Here is a 13,703-nt window from a genome sequence, read left to right as displayed (position 1 = left end):
AAGATAAAAGGTCATTTTTTTCCCACTGATGAATAGACTGACTAGGAGCTAATATAAGTTAATGTTTTCAGTTTAGCATAGATACCATTCCTTTGAACAAACAAGAAGAGGGAATACATAAATTCTGAAGCAGCATTCAATAATCAATAACTCAACCCTTCGCTTTCCTAAACTTTCTTGTTCAAATTTCACCCAGTTTTAAAAATAATGTCAGTATCTCTTGTAACCATACTGGTCCTCTGGAGCAAATTACTCAGATAAAGAGGCGCTCAGACAGACTCTCTAGATGCTGGAGCAACCAAGTTTAGACATTGTTAGACTGCTGCTAAGCAGCAAAGATCAGTTTAAAGGAATGTATTGAACAAAATCTCCCAAACATTCCAGCATGTAGAAAGATTTCTAACATTTCTAACCTTAGAAAAACACTACTGTAAAAATGCTACTTAAAGCTGAATGTGTGGCATAAGACAAAAATTTGCTGTCAAAATTAAGAGATGTTGGACATGCTAATCATATTCAAAAATCTAATCATATTCAATGTTATTTTTTCAAAGGTGTGATTTCTACAACAAGGGCTGATTTAGACAGAGAGAATCAATCAACATATGAAATTATTGTTAAAGCAAAAGATGCGCCAGGGTCTTCTGGGGATTCAAGCACAGCTACAGTCGTTATCACTTTAACTGACATCAATGACAACTTCCCAGTATTCAAACACCGTAAGTATAATGCAAGTGCTGTATCATTTGGAAACCGAGGGTTGACACAACTATAACGAATTTACGTCAGAGTTCATCACAATTCAACTTTTCTTAAAAGAGGGCAAAAGAATCTTACATATTCAGAAGGTCTTCTGTATTTCAGCCCTAGCTACGTTTCCTGGGTGACAGACAACTAGAGGAGAAAATAAAAATCAGTATTAATTTCATCACTTTGTACAAGATCTTGACAATTTTGAGAATTAATTATACTTTGATAAAAAACACACCAAAGTGCTGTCTGTAGAGATATATAATGCTGAATTCTCAAAGAAATATTTTTCTATACCTCTATAAACTAAGGACAATTTTTAACTAAGTTCTAACCTCCATGTTAGAACATCCAGCCTGGACAGGCTGGATCGATGGGCCGAGGCCAACTGTATGAGGTTCAACAAGGCCAAATGCCGGGTCCTGCACTTCGGCCACATCAACCCCATGCAACGCTGCAGGCTTGGGGAAGAGTGGCTGGAAAGCTGCCCAGAGGAAAAGGACCTGGGGGTGCTGGTTGACAGCCGGCTGAACATGAGCCGACAGTGTGCCCAGGTGGCCAAGAAGGCCAATAGTAACCTGGCCTGTATCAGAAATTGTGTGGCCAGCAGGAGCAGGGAGGTGATCGTGCCCCTGTACTCGGCACTGGTGAGGCCGCACCTCGAATACTGTGTTCAGTTTTGGGCCCCTCACTACATGTAGGACATTGAGGTGCTGGAGCGTGTCCAGAGAAGGGCAACAAAGCTGGTGAAGGGTCTGGAGAACAAGTCTTATGAGAAGCAGCTGACGGAACTGGGGTTGTTTCATCTGGAGAAGAGGAGGCTGAGGGGAGACCTTATCGTGCTCTACAACTACCTGGAAGGAGGTTGTACTGAGGTGGGTGTTGTGGGTCCCAAGTAACTAGGGACAGGACGAGAGAAAATGGCCTCAGGTTGCGCCAAGGGAGATTTAGATTAGATATTAGGAAAAATTTCTTTCCTGAAAGAGTGGTCAAGCCTTGGAACAGGCTGCCCAGGGAAGTGGTTGAGTCACCATCCCTGGAAGTATTTAAAAGACATGTAGATGAGGCACTTAGGGACATGGTTTAGGGGGCATGGTGGTTGACAGTTGGACTCAATGAACTTAGAGGTCTTTTCCAACCTTTATGATTCTATGTACACACTCTTTGTCTTTTTTGTTGTTTTGTTTTTCTTTTAACAGCATTATTTCACTTCAAAGTTCCTGAAAACATTTCAGTAGGAGGAGAAGTTGGCAGAGTCAAAGTAGAAGATGTTGATGAACCACAACATAGAAATACGAAATACAGTTTTGTCAGAGGAGATTACAGGGACACCTTTGAAATTGTAGCAAATCCATTTACAAATGAAGGAATCATTAGGCCAAAGAAGGTACTTTTCCCAGTAACAAAAATGATTATTTTGTTTTTCCATGTGTAACAAGAGTGGTTGATTCAGTTTGGGACTAGCAGCAGGAAAAAATGGAAATGTGTGGAAGTCAGCATGAAATACGTTCATCCTGAAAACCCTGTTCTGTAAGCTCTGTGAGAAGAAGAGCTGGTGATTTACCAGTCCGTTTCAACTGCCAGTCCCAGGCAAATCTAGAATTACTGCAGAGTGCAATGGGGACTATGCCAGATATTCAGGTTACACACTTCAGGCTCCTCTCAAACTTCAGATGCTTGGATGCTTCAAAGAGTCAGTGATTTTAAGAGTTGAACCAACTGACCAAGTCAAAGAATTTTTCCCTTCTGCAGCCCAAGTGAAACCAAAGTAGAAAATGTGAACAAGTCCACCTGACCACTCTTCTAAAAGTGTTCTTTACAGTTTGGCACTTGCTCCAATCTGAGCCACAGCTCCCTTACTTTCCTCAGGGTGTTTTCGGAGCTTCCCCACTAATTCCTTGTAACTTCTTAAGAGGGCCCAGACTCTCCAAAGCCTTTATTATTGGTTGCTCTTTGTTTTTTAATCTCAGACCTACTTGATTTGTACCAAGGGACATTCCTGTGTCATGCAGAGCGCTGGCAAGCCAAGAGTTCATTGATTTCATTGACTTACAGTAAAAAAAAAGAGGAGGGAGAACTATAAATCACCTCCTGTAATCCTCAGATTGACAGGAATGTGTTTTTCACTTCCAAATGTCTCTCTGTAACTGCTAAGACTAGAAATGTCATTAAGAAGAAGAGAAAACTTTAAGGAAAAAAAGTACCAAGTATTCCAAGACCAGCAATAAAGTCTTCAGCTGTGGTCACACTACGTGTAAGCACCTTTCCTCCACCAAATGCAGCCCTCCCCCTGGTCTTTCCAGGACCTGAGGAATGCATTGCTTGCAACTTCTGCCCAGAGGAGGAGCAGTAAGAGACCCCACACATACACACACTGGGCGATTTGGAATCAGCTCATATTTTAACACGCAGTGGGCAAAGTTCACCCCCCTGTTTTGTAACATGCTTTTGGCCATGCACAAGTCATGATTTTAAATATGCAGCCACGTGAGATAAAATTTCAACTGCTAGATAAGCACTATCGCTTCCATTTGCAATGACTACTCAAAGAGAAAAAACAAGAGTCACTACAATTAACTATTGTGTATTTCACGGTGCTTTTATAATCTCAGGCGATAGTGCAAAGGGACCCAAACTTTGAAATGAGCTAGGGCATTTCTTACTGCCCTAGCTCCTGGCCTTCCTTCCATTGTGTGATTCCTTTTCTAATCTCAGTCAATGGGAAAAACAAGGAAGCAGATGTCATTTATCACTAAAAGCCCCAGCTATCAGTCAGTGCAGCTATGAAGTCTGCCTTGAATGACTTTAGAACAGAAAGCCTAGCCAAGAAGAGGAGGATCTGGTCCCCAATCTTTGAGAAAAAGGAGCTAAACTAGTTTTGGTAGCTACAGAATTATAAAAAGAAAATTATTTCAACCAAGAAATACTTGCTGAACTTAGAATACTGGATGAATCTGTTCAAAACCAGAAGTTGCTCAAGCCACTCTATGAAAGAGAAGTTCAGTTTGGAAATGCTCTACCAAGAGTCCAGCTACGATGCAATTTGGTAATATTTCCAAACATGAATTAGAGCATAGGGCTTAAATTTGCATAGCTAATGCAAGGTTTACTTAGACATCTCCAAAGGAAGAATATCTGTTTGTGTCTTTTTTCTAGCCCCTGGACTTCGAAAAAGTAGCAGAATACAGGTTTGACATTGAAGCAACAGATCCCACAGTTGATCTTCGCTATTTTAAATCCGGTGGCTCTAGGAGCATTTCAACAGTCACCATTGAAGTCACTGATGTTGATGAGCCTCCTGTCTTCACTAAACTACCATATGAATTTAAAGTAAGGGAAAATGACCCAGAAATAAGAACACTTGGTTCAGTTTGGGCACACGACCCTGATGCAGCTAAACGGAAAATCAGGTAACATGACGCCAGCTTTAGTAATTCTATTTTAAAGTAGAGAATTCGTTAATGATTCCAAGAATTTGACAAAGAACTGAGACTTTGGCCCTATATTTCAGAATCTGTATGCCAAAAAAAAAAATCCAGTTTGATTTTTCTGGCACTGCAGCCATGGATATATATGATAACCAACAAATATGAACATAAATTACATTTACCCATGCAATTACCACATAAACCTACTGATAAAAGATTTCCACACTTACGGGAAAATACATAATCCTGGATATCTTTAGGTGGTTATAATTTATTGTTACTTTTTTTATTGTAATAACTCTCTCAAGCATGTGCTTTGAAAAGAAAATAGACTTCTGAAACAGCAAACGACAATAATCTGGAAACTTTTCCAATGGATATATTTCGCTCTCACAGCTTGCATAATTTTAGGGAAATATTCTGAGACCGCCTGGTCAAGATATTAACATAATTTGTCACACAAGAACTCTCTGACCTTCCACTATGAAGAACTGAAGTGAAACAGTATTATCACCCTTGCATTGACATATCTCTTTTTAAACAAAAACCAGATTTATTCGACGAAGGGCTAGTCCTAATGGAGACTATATTAGGGTATCCGATACTGGAATTATTCAACTTCCTAAGCCCCTGGACAGAGAATTCAGTTCCTCATACAACATCACTGTAGCAGCTCAGGAAATCCTTGAAGATGGTAAGTGCTACCCACTTCCCTATTTCAAAGAAATCAGTGTACAACTTTACAGCAGGACTGTAGTTTATCAGAAAGGAAAGCTGCAACCTGACAGCCTGGTTCCACTAAGCTACGAATGAAAGGGATGCTTGCAGGGTTTGCACAATAATCTTCCAAATCAAATGAGTATCTACAAACAGGCCAAATACAGTTTTAAGGTTTGGCCCCTAGCTATTATGAAAATGCATTCAGTTTGTTACGAGGAATGAAAAGGGCATAAGGAGAGGAAGCAGCCTGGGAAACAGGGCTAAGCCTGTGATTAGAGCAGAAACATCCCAGTCAGCTTCACCCACTTAGAGTTACAAAATCCCTCTCCCATGCTGCCGCCCAGGGAGCATTGCTGCACAGGCATCCCCGCAAAGCTTCGCTGGGGTTCAGGAAGCAGGGCAGGCCAGGGGGCCAGTCCCAAATTGGTTTGGGGGAGGCCAGCCTTTTCTGGAGGGTGAAAGATATTTAATAATATAGACATGGCCTGTTCTGTGCCTGTTGCCTTAATGCCAGAGAAGGATGCTGGATCCCATAGCCACACAGCATGACAAATCAGGAAGCCATAAGCAATTGTCATTTTCTTCCTCATAGATCCTTGATGATTTAGCCCAATAGGGGAGTTTTTAGGAAAGTATCTGAATCTGTCAAAGGAAAAGTTTAAATTAATGATGGAGCTAGAAACTCTCCATATTCGTCATGCAGGAGGCACAAAGGTGGACACTAACAGTGGAAAGGGGGGGCTAGACAGCACTGAGATTCCAGACATCTCAGAGACCTGCACTTTTGCGGTTGTCATTTCAGGCCGTCTTTCTGACAGAGAATCACATGCCCAAGTTCACGTAATAGTTACTGATGAAAATGATAATGCTCCAGAACTTGTCTATCCTGAGGAACCCAGAGTGTGTGAAAATGCTGCACCAGGAAAGGTGAGACAGGAGGGAGAGTTTTTCCCTTAAACCTGAATAATCTACTTTGCAAGCTCAAGTGAAAGATGTCTTTTATTAAAAGTTAGTCTCAGTTTTCATAACCAAGCACCTGATCATTTCACTGATTTCCAAAATGTCAGTAGTCAGAAATCTCGTCAGGACTTTACACTGTCGAAATATTGACTTTTATCTGCTTATGCACATGGGCTGCACAGTTCCTCTCCCTCCAGGCTCTTAAGTATGCATGTGCATTAGCAATTGAACCGTGAATTACAGTCAAGCCTTGCAGAGCAATAATTAGCAATTCAGTTTTATCACACAAATGTTCATACATGATACTGAGAATGAAACCATTCCAAAATACTAAAAGAAACATTGCTGCATGTAACATTATTGTAGTATTCATCAGCGTGCAAGTATCTGCATGCACAAATAGTGTTTGTTAGTATTTGTGGTTTTAGATGTTTGGCCTCAGACACAAGTATTTAGCCCATACATGTAACGTTTGTTTAATTACGGGACTTTGTCTGACTGGACTCTCTGATGGAATTGTTAGAACCCACAAGGTATTATTTCACCTTTAATATAATTTTTAAAATACCTTTGGGACATAATCATACACATTTTTTATATTTTATACATCTAATCTACCCCAGGTTGAGGTTTTCAAAAAGAAGCATGTCATTCAGGAGTGCCAGTCTCAATGACATTCAGTGAATGAAAGTCATACTTCTAAGTAAGTTGAACGCTTTAGAAGACAGTCATCTTAGGTATTTAAATGAGCCATACGTCTTTGAGCATAAGACTTTTTTTATGCTTTAATTACACAAGATTTCCTCTTTTGTTTCCCATCTGTGAATGAAGGGGCAAGACTGCTCCTTTTGAAGATGTACAAGGAAACTACTTGCCTTGAAAGAACTTGAAGAGGAACATCACAAGATATCTTTGTCCTGCCCTTTACTGAAGGGTTATACAGGATACACAGCCCAGCTCTAACTTAAATACTGTAAGCTGTTTCATCACTGGAGGCAATGTATACTGAAAATTATGACCTCTTCCACCTTTGTAGGTAATCATCAGGATTTCAGCTACTGACAAGGATGAAATATCACCTAGAGGTTTCTTCAAATACTCCCTGGCCACAGAAGATAGCAACTTCTCCTTGGTTGAGAACTACGGTAGAGTATCCCTGCAATGCATTTTCTCAGCTAGCCAAAGTGAGACACTAGGACACAGGGGAGAAAAGCTGTAGCAATGACCTTGGTCTAGCTGAGCTAAGTAACAATTTTTAAAGCCTTAACTTACTGAAAAAAAAAGTTGCTTGTTGCCACCCAAGTTTCACTGGGTTCACTACAGGCTGGCTCTGTCTGAGGGGAAGATGTACCAACCGACTGCTAATCTATAAGGAAAATCTGGTGGAGATTATCACTTAATTAGATGTCATTACTTCTTCCAGATAACACAGCTAATATCACTGTCAAATATGGACAGTTTAATCGTGAACTTGCCAAAATCCACTACCTGCCTGTCATCATCTCAGACAACGGTGATCCTGAGCTCAGCAGCACAAATACACTTGTCATCAGTGTCTGCAAGTGTAATGAAAAAGGCAACTTCACTTTTTGTGAGGAAAGAGCTAAACAAGTTGGAGTTAGTATACAAGCACTGGTGGCAATTTTTATCTGTATCTTCACAATCATTGGTAAGTATTTGACTTTTGTAATGTTCTCTGACTTAAAATGTGGGGATTGTTTTGTTTTGTTTTTTCTTAACTGAGATCTACAAAAGCTTTGTGACTATAAAATGGTCACAAAGGCAGAAATACTGTAACTATCTGATTCATCTCACTTGCTCTTTCTATTTGGCCTGTTAGAATAGTTTCAGCTACAAAGCTGTTCATTCGATTGGAAAGGCTGAGGCACTGGAAAGGTTATTGCACGTATGCATAATATACTTGATTTGCTGTTACTAGGCTCACATGCAGCTAGAAAACAGGAAATTTGTGCTGGGGCAAGAACAATAGGATTCCTGTTTCCAAACGGTGATCTAGTCTGGAAACCCTTTAAACAGTACAATGAACATATATACATAAATAAATCTGTAACAAATACAACATTTGCTGTATTTGTAATCTATCAGAGAAGGGGCAACATTTTTTCTTGCTTGAGAAGAGGCCTCCTTTGCAATTACCACATAAGTAGCATTTGTGCCTGGCATTAAAAGATTTACCAGTTCAAGACAGCAGTTGATTCAATGAACTTGTGACACTATGCATTTGTACTTGTGATTCCTGCTCAAGAGTCAGTTGTAGAGACTGAACTGCTTTGAGAACATACAAATCCTACAGTTAAACAGTATTTTAAATTATCTTTTTAATAAATATGTGTTAAAAAAAATTCACTCCGGAAAAAAAACACTTCAGACTGTATTGCCTATCTTAAATGCAATTTGTTTTACTTCCTTACTTCTCTATTTACACATCTAAGTTTTCTTTGCAGTAATCACATTGCTAATTCTTCTAAGAAAGAGACACAAGAAGGATTTGAGCGGTCTTGGGAGGAATGTGGCAGAGATTCATGAGCAGCTTGTCACTTATGATGAAGAAGGTGGTGGTGAAATGGATACCACCAGCTATGATGTATCTGTACTCAACTCTGTCCGCAAGAATGGTATAAAGCCGGAAGCAGTTCCCTCTCCATATGCACAAGTCCAAAAGCCTCCTGGAAATATAACTTCTGGTGCTGGAGAAATGGAAATGATGATTGAGGTTAAGAAGGATGAAGCCGACAATGACAGGGATTTGCTGCCATATGACACACTTCACATTTATGGCTACGAAGGTGCCGAGTCCATTGCAGAATCTCTCAGTTCTTTGGAATCAGGCTCCTCAGACTCAGATATTGATTATGACTTTCTAAATGACTGGGGACCCAGGTTTAAAATGTTAGCTGAGCTGTATGGATCAGAACCAAATGAAGATTTTGTGTATTAAGTTCAAATTAGCCATGAATTTTCTCCCTCCCACTACAGATAGACATCAAGAGCCTGCCAATGGCCAAAGAAGAACTCACAGCTCTTCACCCAAGCCATACTAAGATTTCAAACAGACATGAAAAAAAAAACTGACAGCAGTAGAGTTAAAAAGAAACACGCAGATCATGTATATTGACTTCCCCCAGCACTGCTATCCTTGCTAACATTCAGTTCTTTCCCCAGAATTGCTGCTCGAGGACCTGCTCGAGTCTTCTAGGACACAACTCCTCTCCCTGTCCAGATAGACACTTCTCCTTAAAAAGTGGTTTTGTCCCCAGTTTCTCCTTCATTCCTCTCCTCCTGTACTGTTTTCATCAACATGCACTCAAGGTCACCATCCGCTGGAACAGAGAGGTTCGGTGGCATTGGGAAGGAATGTTTTGAATAACCTCCTGTATCTCCAGCCAGCTGGTTTGCCTGGCCCTCTTGTAACATCTTTATTGATATTCCACGCTTATGTTTACCCAGCAGAGGAGAGGAGGAACATATGGTTTATCGCTTAATATTAGAAATTATTCCATCACTTTCAAAAAGAGGCATGATTTTTCCTTCTTTTCAATCTATTAATTATTCTTGCTTTATAGTCTTCTACTACATACATGAGTTACTAAAGATAAAATTAGACAGGATTTTTAGATGCACAATCTGGTTTCATCTGTCATTTTTAACAGCCTGATGATAATTTCAGGCACCTTTCTGGCATGCTAGAATTTGCTCTAGCTAGCAGCAAAATTGTTTTTTCTTTCTGTAAATAGGATCTCAGTGTTACTCAATGGAACATATCCTGCAGGGCAGGAAATGTGGAGATCAGGGGAATGTTAAGATCCAATACTGTAAATTTCTCTAGATGGCAACATAGGTCTCTTTAGATTTCTAAAGAGGTTGAATAGGTTTTTTATTCAATGTTATTAAAGCAACTGTATTTTTTCAGGGACAAACAAATGAAGGGCCTCATTACTGTGAAACTCTTTTAATTTTTTTCTAAGCAGGTACTGTAAAACGGGTATTTTCCACCTAGGAAAATATTGTAGACTTCCAAACCAGAATGCTACACACCCACACATTTGTCTGCATAAAAAAAACGCAAATACAAGTAAGGTTTTGGAGCTGCAACTACTGTGTCCCTGGTAAGCGTGTGTTTAGTTTCTCACCTGATGAAGAGCCACAGAATGAACAGAATGAAACTTCCCATGCAGGAAGTTACCCAGCCAAATACATTTTGTAAAAAGCGGGTCTCATATAGGACAATGGCCTGTCTCTGGCTTCCGGCAATGCAGATTCCCATTGCCTTCAACAGGAACAGAGCCCTACCACACAGATACTCAATTTTGCAGAATCTGTGTTCGAGCTGTATGTATTAGTTTAGTTGATTTGATTATTTAAATTTGGTAGCTAACCAAATAACACTAAATCTTCTTTTTTTCTAAACCAGTATAGTGGAACCTCACAAATTTGCTTTTCACTTATTCATGTCATCTCTAATTTACACTCCCTTCCCCCAAAATGCTTTCTTGGCAGGAAATAGCAAGGCACTATAATATGGTCTCACACTAGTCCTCACTACTGTAAAAAGGTGTCCAATACAATGCTTAGGTGGACACTAATGCCTACTATTATCAATAATGCAATCACTCAAATATGAACTGAAGAAAAACTAAGTAGAATTCTGCCCATCAGTAAATCAGCTTTGGATCACATCCTTTATAAAAGAAGTACATTTTGGGATGACAGCCTTGGTTTTATTCTTAATGTGTTCATTCTCTTCTGTTTTGCTTAATCCAGTCAACAGTGTATGCTACTGAGGTTCCACATGTTAGTATATTATAAAGAATGCTAACTAATAATACTTACAGTTTAAGGTTTTCATCAGTAACTAAGGTATTGGCTATCAACCGGTAAAGTTAGTTATGAAATTATTTAGTGCAGTAAGTAAAATACTTTGGTAAGCATCATCCAGATAGTATTACCTGTAATCGTTATTTTTAAGCCTGTTTTATAAAGCTATTTTAAGGAACACTGTATCAATTTCCACTGTATAAAGATGTTTGCACTGGATAGTTTCTTTTTATATTCCTGTACTTTTTTTTTTTTTTTTTAACTACATAAAAGCCAATCTCAAGTTTGGATTTTCTGTGCATTAATGAGTTTCACACAGAAGACAACACCAGGCTTTGTACCACAGTGAACTCAACCATAAAAACACTGGTATCTACACTCTAAATGAACTCAAACTAGACACAAATTCACCAGAGGACTTTCTGTAAAAGAAGTTTTCTCACACTCTTTGGAAAGCTGTCAGTAAAGCTCCTGGGGTAAGGAAGAGAAAAGACCCAACAGTGCAGTCTGGTTTCAGCAGCTGGTAAGGTTGAACCCTCTGACTTTGGAGGACTCGTGTCTGCAGTGCTACAGGATGCATTCAGTTTCTGAGCAGATGTTTGGTATTTTAGCAGCCAGGCATCAGGGTGATTTTGAACCACCGTGTTTACTGAGATCCTGCCCTTTTTCCTACTGGCAAAGTACTCCTCTCCAACGGTAAAGGACATACTGCAGTAGAGAAAGTGCTAACACCCTGGGTCCGTACATACCACCTACATATGCCCACTACTTGAGTGGTCTATCAGTGTTACCTCGACAGGAAAAAAGGATGACACCCCCAGCACCTGGCCTGCTATCTTCTTCTTCTCTGATCTGCTGCTACAGACATATGCAAGCAGGATTACTCTGTAGTACACAAAAAGCTCCAGCTTTCTCACAGTCCAGGATTTACATAGGACATGACAGAACAGTACGCACCTGTAACAGGAAAAAAAAAAAAAGACCCCTAAATTTGCAGCTTTAGATAGCACAGTTTCTTAACATTTCATTTCGCTACTAATAATGACTCTCCCAATATATTACCAAGCTTATTCTTGCGCTTTAAAAAAATCACATCAATTTTCCCCAGATATGGCACTTACAATTTACAAAGCCTGGAATAGAGCTAAAAAGTTCAATCCCTTCACTGCTAATTATCATGGGCAAACTCCAGATCAAACAAACTTTAGCACAAGTTGTATTAAAAACACAATAGATGTGCTAATTATGTTATAATGAAATGCATTTTTCCATAGAAAGAATTTGATTAAACAGCTACTTGCAACTTGTAGCAGAGAGTCTCATAAAGGTTTTCATTATTCATTTAATTAATATGCATTTTAATCTCTTATCCCTAAAAATATATCATAAATTATTATTTTATTACATTCAGATGCAGAAGTTCATGCCATTTAATAAAGGTTTTTTACTCCCACCCCCTTAGAAATTTTTATGAAATAATGACTTGTGATCAGAATCCTTGATACATCTCAAAGCAGCAATGAAAAGCTGTTTGAGTATGAACACCTGGCACACTGCTGCACTTCCCAGATAGGTCAGGTGAGCTAAGGTCCCATTATCAAAACAAATTTCCACTGTTCAGAGAAAGAAAGAACAATTGTATCAGGTATTATCCAATTCCAGTCCAATCCTACTGATACACTGTCAGGAAGAATATAACAGCAAATCCAGTGAAAACAGAATGATTAGTTACAAAAGGAAGAAAAAAAATCTCTTCTGAGTTCTTGTTCTTCAATTAGTGGGTTCTTTCCTTTTCTCCTTTCAGCAACAAGGGTTTAGAATAGCACCAGAAGGGACCAGCCAACCTGGCAATCAGACCTGCTCAAGCACAGGTATTGTCATCCAGCCAGGACTAACTGTAGTGAGCAAGTCACATAAAGCCACACTGGTTTTTTGAGCTTAGAGTTCGGAGTACAGATCCACCTATATACATTTATTTTAAATGTTTTCACTCTGTATGTCACATGCAGGGGAAATGCTCATGGTGGTAATAAACATGCAGATAGACTATCTATTTGGCTAGAAATAATAGTTATTTCCGTTATATTTCAGGTAGGGCTAGGACAGAAAAAAAGAATAATCGCCATCTTTCTTGACCTATTCTCCCTTCCTACTTTTTTTTTTAATAAATGTTTCAAGTTTGAGGGAGTAAGAAAACTCTTGTGGTTTTACCTTCACATGCTTCCTGGAATGAAAGAAATCACCAAGGTGGTATCTTTCCCATTTAAGAAACTACCACAATTTTACTGCAGTACAAGTCACCAAGTCTTATCAGGAACTGAGTAAGAGTCTGATCAGATCAAAGTGGATGATTTAGCCTAAATCTAATCCATAGAAAAAGCATGACAGAAAACGAAACAGCAAAGACACACTTTTAGTCTGCATCAGAAAAAGGAAGAGACAACAAAACCAGCAAAACTCTTTTATGAGCAATAAAAACCCATGGACCTCTCCCAGCTTTCTGACTTTGTTCCTGCCTGACCTGAAAGAAAAGGGAAAAACAGCATTTCCTTCCACTTACCCCCAGCGAGGGGCTGTCCCACCTGCTTTCCCACAAGACTCTCTTAATTCATTCTAGTTAACCCCTTCATCAATGCCACAATCAATCATAAATTTCTGCAATTCTTTCATTCCTCCTTAAAAAGGAACATCTACTTGAAAGCCAGTGCTCTGAATGAAGTTACCAAAACAAGCAGAACAAAGCAAGCCAGAGTTCACCATCTAAACACATCTAAAAAATAAGCCAAATAAGGTTTTCCAGAAAGTCAATAACAGCTGTTCTGCAAATGGTCCAAGGAGCTCTTCTGGCAGCCTCACTAGAGCTCAAGGCCTGACCCGCAATGCCCTCTACAAACCAGTACATTCGCAAATGGAAAGGTTCAAAAGGAGGCATCATGTAGCCATCTGCTGCTCTGACCCGCAGAAAACTTCCTACATTGCAGATATTTCTTGGGACAATGTCTAGCCACT

The 13,703-nt window shown here is 39.4% G+C and overlaps 1 protein-coding gene and 1 long non-coding RNA gene across 2 annotated transcripts in view; one reads left to right on the top strand and one right to left on the bottom strand.

Moving 5' to 3' along the window:
* CDH5 (cadherin 5) overlaps positions 1 to 10,984 on the top strand; it is a 31,749-nt gene extending 20,765 nt beyond the window's left edge. The window contains exons 5-12 of the mRNA XM_075161443.1: positions 555 to 719; positions 1,950 to 2,137; positions 3,907 to 4,160; positions 4,730 to 4,872; positions 5,701 to 5,825; positions 6,895 to 7,003; positions 7,282 to 7,527; positions 8,324 to 10,984. Coding sequence (XP_075017544.1) covers positions 555 to 719; positions 1,950 to 2,137; positions 3,907 to 4,160; positions 4,730 to 4,872; positions 5,701 to 5,825; positions 6,895 to 7,003; positions 7,282 to 7,527; positions 8,324 to 8,817 — 1,724 coding nt within the window. The 3' untranslated portion in view covers positions 8,818 to 10,984. The remainder of the gene's footprint in view (positions 1 to 554; positions 720 to 1,949; positions 2,138 to 3,906; positions 4,161 to 4,729; positions 4,873 to 5,700; positions 5,826 to 6,894; positions 7,004 to 7,281; positions 7,528 to 8,323) is intronic.
* LOC142087322 (uncharacterized) overlaps positions 9,401 to 13,703 on the bottom strand; it is a 43,770-nt gene continuing 39,467 nt past the window's right edge. The window contains exon 2 of the long non-coding RNA XR_012675415.1: positions 9,401 to 11,651. This is a non-coding gene — a long non-coding RNA (uncharacterized LOC142087322). The remainder of the gene's footprint in view (positions 11,652 to 13,703) is intronic.

Source organism: Calonectris borealis, chromosome 12 (genome assembly GCF_964195595.1).
Source record: "Calonectris borealis chromosome 12, bCalBor7.hap1.2, whole genome shotgun sequence".
Lineage (NCBI taxonomy): Eukaryota > Metazoa > Chordata > Aves > Procellariiformes > Procellariidae > Calonectris > Calonectris borealis.
This window is presented reverse-complemented; position numbering and strand designations above follow the sequence as displayed.